This window comes from Capsicum annuum, unplaced genomic scaffold (assembly GCF_002878395.1).
Source record: "Capsicum annuum cultivar UCD-10X-F1 unplaced genomic scaffold, UCD10Xv1.1 ctg999, whole genome shotgun sequence".
Taxonomy (NCBI): domain Eukaryota; kingdom Viridiplantae; phylum Streptophyta; class Magnoliopsida; order Solanales; family Solanaceae; genus Capsicum; species Capsicum annuum.
The window spans coordinates 1,330,959-1,335,019 of record NW_025896087.1 but is presented as its reverse complement, the minus strand read 5'-3'; the positions used below and the strand labels follow the sequence as shown (position 1 = coordinate 1,335,019).

The window sequence follows — 4,061 nt, the reverse complement described above, 5'->3', positions numbered from 1 at the left end:
ACATTTAAGAGGATGCCATTTGGGCTATGCAATGCACCCGCCACTTTTCAATGGTGCATGATGTCCATCTTCTCTGACATGGTAGAAGACACCATAGAGGTATTCATGGATGATTTCTCTGTGGTAGGTAATTCATTTGAAATGTGTCTGGAGAATCTAAATGTGGCCTTGCAAAGATGTGCTGAATTTAATCTAGTGCTTAACAGGGAAAAATGTCATTTTATGGTAAAGGAGGGTATTGTGCTGGGCCATAAAATTTATGAAAAAGGGATTGAAATTGATCAAGCAAAGGTGGAAGTTATTGAGAAATTACCGCCCCCATTTCAATAAAGGGAGTGCGTAGTTATCTTGATCATGCAAGGTTCTATTAGAGATTCATAAAAGACTTCTCAAAAGTTGCAAATCCACTTTGCAGGCTGTTGGAGAAGGAAGTGAAATTTCTCTTTGATGATGAATGCCTGAAGGCATTTGAGTGCCTTAAAAAGAAGCTGATTGAAGCCCCCCTTATTATTGTGCTTGATTGGAAAAAACTATTTGAAATAATGTGTGATGCAAGTGGGGTTGCACTGGGAGCTGTATTGGGACAAAAGAGGGATAAGTTATTTCACCCGATATATTATCCCAGCAAAGCCCGGAATGAAGCATAAAAGAATTACATAGTAACTAAACAGGAACTGCTAGTTGTAGTGTATACTTTCGAGAAATTCAGATCCTATCTGCTCAGGACTAAAGCGGTAGTCCATACTGACCATGTCGTATTGCGATACTTAATGGCCAAGAATAATGCTAAATCGAGGCTTATTAGATGGGTGTTGCTATAGCAAGAGTTTGACTTCGAAGTCAAAGATATGAAAGGTTGTGAAAATCAGGTTGCAGATCATTTATCTAGAATGGAAGGTGAACAGGAAGTCAATGATGAAACCAAGATAGATGATGTATTTCCTGATGAGGAGATCCTGACAACTACTGTGGGATCACTGCCCTGGTACGAGGACTATGCAAACTATGTTGTGAGTGAGATCATCCCAGACAATCTTTCATTTCACCAAAAGAAGAAGTTTTTGCATGATGTAACACACTACTTCGCAAATGAGCCTTATCTTTTTTAGCAGTGTGCAAAAAGCACCATACGGAGATGCGTACCCGAAGTAGATGTACTGTCCATACTGAAAGCATGCCATGCTTCCCCAGTTGGGGGTCACCCTACAGGTGACCCCCAACTGGGACTAAAAAGGTGTTGCAGAGTAGCTATTATTGGCTAACATTATTTAAAGATGCCCACGAGTTTGTGCAAAAATGTGATCAATGTCAAAGGCAGGGATCAATATCTAAAAGACATGAAATGCCATTGACTAAGATGCTTGAAGTGGAATTATTTGATGTCTGAGGCATTGACTTCATGGGGCCGTTTATAAGTTCTTATAGAATAGAGTATATTCTGGTTGTTGTTGACTATGTGTCTAAATGAGTTGAAGATGTTACTTTGGCTGACAATAAGGGAAAGAGAGTCATTTCTTTTCTCAAAAATAATATCTTCTCTCGCTTCGGAGTACCACGTACTATCATAAGCGATGGAGGATCTCACTTTTGCAATAAATCGAGAAGCCCTAGCAAAATATGGAGTGAAACAACACAAACTGGCTACTCCATACCACCCGCAAACCAGTTGGCAAGTGGAGGTGTCGAATCGTGAAGTTAATGCCATCCTAGCTAAGACAGTTAATGCTAGCCAAAAAGACTGGTCCCAAAAACTTGATGATGCCTTGTGGGCGTACCGAACTGCTTTTAAGACACCCATTGGCATGTCACCATTTCAGCTGGTCTATGCAAAAGTGTGTCATTTGCCAATAGAGCTGGAACACAAGGCTTTGTGGGCGTTCAAGAGGTTGAATTTGAATTGGAAGGAAGCAGCAGAGATGCGACTGGGGCAACTGAATGAAATGGATGAATTCCATCTCAGGGCATATGAACGAGTAGATTTGTATAAAGAAAAGATAAAAAAGTACCATGACTAGAAAATAGAGAAATGAGAGTTCAATAAAGGGGACTTGGTGCTTCTGTTTAATTCTAGGCTTAAATTATTCCCAGGAAAGCTGAAATCTAAGTGGTCAGGTCCTTTTAAGGTAAATCAATTACACTCATCCAGAGTGGTGGAACTTGAAAATGGAGATGGCAGTACATTCAAGGTAAATGGGCAACGGGTCAAGCTTTACATTGGCCTGGAAGAATCAGTGAAAAGCATCACCATCAGCTATCTTGATAAAGTCTGAGGTAATCGAGACACGTGAGTCATGCCGCAACATTAAATCAAGCGTTGCATGGGAGGCAACCCATGATCCCTGAAAATAAACTAGTTCATGTATACTCTAACTCTTAATCTAGTCTTTTGCCTTAGTTCTAAGTTGAGGGTGACTGGTATTCTATTGTTGTAAAATAGTTCAAAAAAAGGGAGGGCACAAAAGGCTATGACATGTTTTGCTCACCACTTAACCATCCTTCCAATGCCTTGCTTGATAAACTGTGCAGATTACATTTACTTGTGACCATTGTTACTCTTGTTGTCGCATTAATTATAGCTGTTTGATGATCATTACTGAATAATGGCATAAACTAGATAAGTGGTAATATGTGATATACTTGTGTGCCAGGTGTGTGAGCTATTACTTATTTCCCTCTGGATGCCAAAGCCAGAACTTTCCCGGTTAGTCTTGCTATGATCTTGAGATAGGAGTCAGGATAGAATCATAGGTTGTCGTTCATTAACTCACTTTTAGCCTAAATATTCTTCCCTGTATGTATAACGCCCTTTTGATCCCTGTTTAGAGCTTAGTTTGACCATTTATTTTGTATGACACCTTTCACCTTCCCATTGATATCGTAATAGACATATTTACCCCTGGGCTTCCTTGGACACTGAGCACCTTGATTTAGGCAAACAACCTAAGTTGAGGGTGGCTACCATAGAGGTGCATGGTGTAAAATGAGGATCATGAAGAATGGTGGATTAAAAGAGAATAAACTAGAGCAGGGTGCTATTAATGCTAATAAAGTAAAAAAAATAAAAAAAAAGGGTTGTTACAGCACCCAACTTGAATGTGGATAGTCAAAAAAAGAGGAGAAACGAAAGAAGATCATTAGTGAGTCCAAGAATGAAGTATAGTGACAAGGAAGCATAGTCACTCTAAATAACCTTGAGTACCATACCAGCCCCAAACCATAGTACAAGCCTACAAGAAGCCCTATAGTGATCTTGAATGGCCTATCTGAGGTCTGGTAATGAAAATAAGGGCAAGCCTATGGTACTTGGCATACTTTGAATGGAACTTTCTTATGAGAGTGAAAGACTTATGATAAACCCCAATTTGTATGGATAGACATCTCGTATGAGGAGAGGGGGATTTCATTGTTATGAGGGCACACGAGTATCGTCACTAACTACTTGCTTGTTTAGAAAATGTGGTATTGATGTATGAATGGTTATCATAGCCAAAAATTGATGATACCACTTGATTTCTTTGTGTTACAGTACTGTTTTCAATGATATGCCCAGTGGTTTGGCTTTGAAAGAATAAATTTGTTTTGAGTTATGGGTGCTGAATGTGCCATGTGCTTTCTTACTTAGATTAAGTTGCTTGAGGACAAGCAATTGCTTTAAGTTGAGGGTGTTGATGTCTGCGCAGTGGCGAACACATTTAAGGCCTTTAACCCAGAGTAATTGTGAAGTCTTAAGCAACTTTTGTTGTTTTTGATTGCTTTTACTGTTGTAATGCAGACACAAGTGATCAGGGAGGAAGCCAAAGAAAGGAAGAAGAAATTAGCTGAAATTTGGTGCAAATGATCTATAGTGAAGTTGACGCCCTTTTTGATGCGCTGTCAGAACATATGACAGACTGTCGAAGTCACCGTCAAGTTAGACAGAACTTGAAAAATTGGGATAAAATGTGACGACGTTTGGAACGCGCCGTCAACAATGGGATAGGCCATCAAAGTGGCCGTCAACTGAGGCAGATTATGCTGATTCCCAGTGAAGATGTGATGACATTTTTCATAGGCCATCACAT

At 39.7% G+C, this 4,061-nt stretch overlaps 1 protein-coding gene across 1 annotated transcript; it reads left to right on the top strand.

Moving 5' to 3' along the window:
- Positions 1-1,571: 1,571 nt before the first annotated feature.
- Positions 1,572-3,838, top strand: LOC124895857. The gene is made up of 3 exons (XM_047406260.1): positions 1,572-1,927; positions 2,072-2,186; positions 3,773-3,838. The coding sequence occupies exons 1-3, from the start codon at positions 1,572-1,574 to the stop codon at positions 3,836-3,838; spliced, it is 537 nt and encodes a 178-aa protein (XP_047262216.1).
- The last annotated feature ends 223 nt before the right edge of the window (positions 3,839-4,061 follow it).

Coding starts and splice junctions, on each gene's coding strand:
- LOC124895857 (XM_047406260.1), top strand. CDS start 1,572: ATGGAGGATCTCACTTTTGCAATAAATCGAGAAGCCCTAGCAAAATAT. Junction 1,928..2,071: donor GCAGCAGAGATGCGACTGGG/GCAACTGAATGA, acceptor GTTTAATTCTAG/GCTTAAATTATTCCCAGGAA. Junction 2,187..3,772: donor GAGATGGCAGTACATTCAAG/GTAAATGGGCAA, acceptor GTTGTAATGCAG/ACACAAGTGATCAGGGAGGA.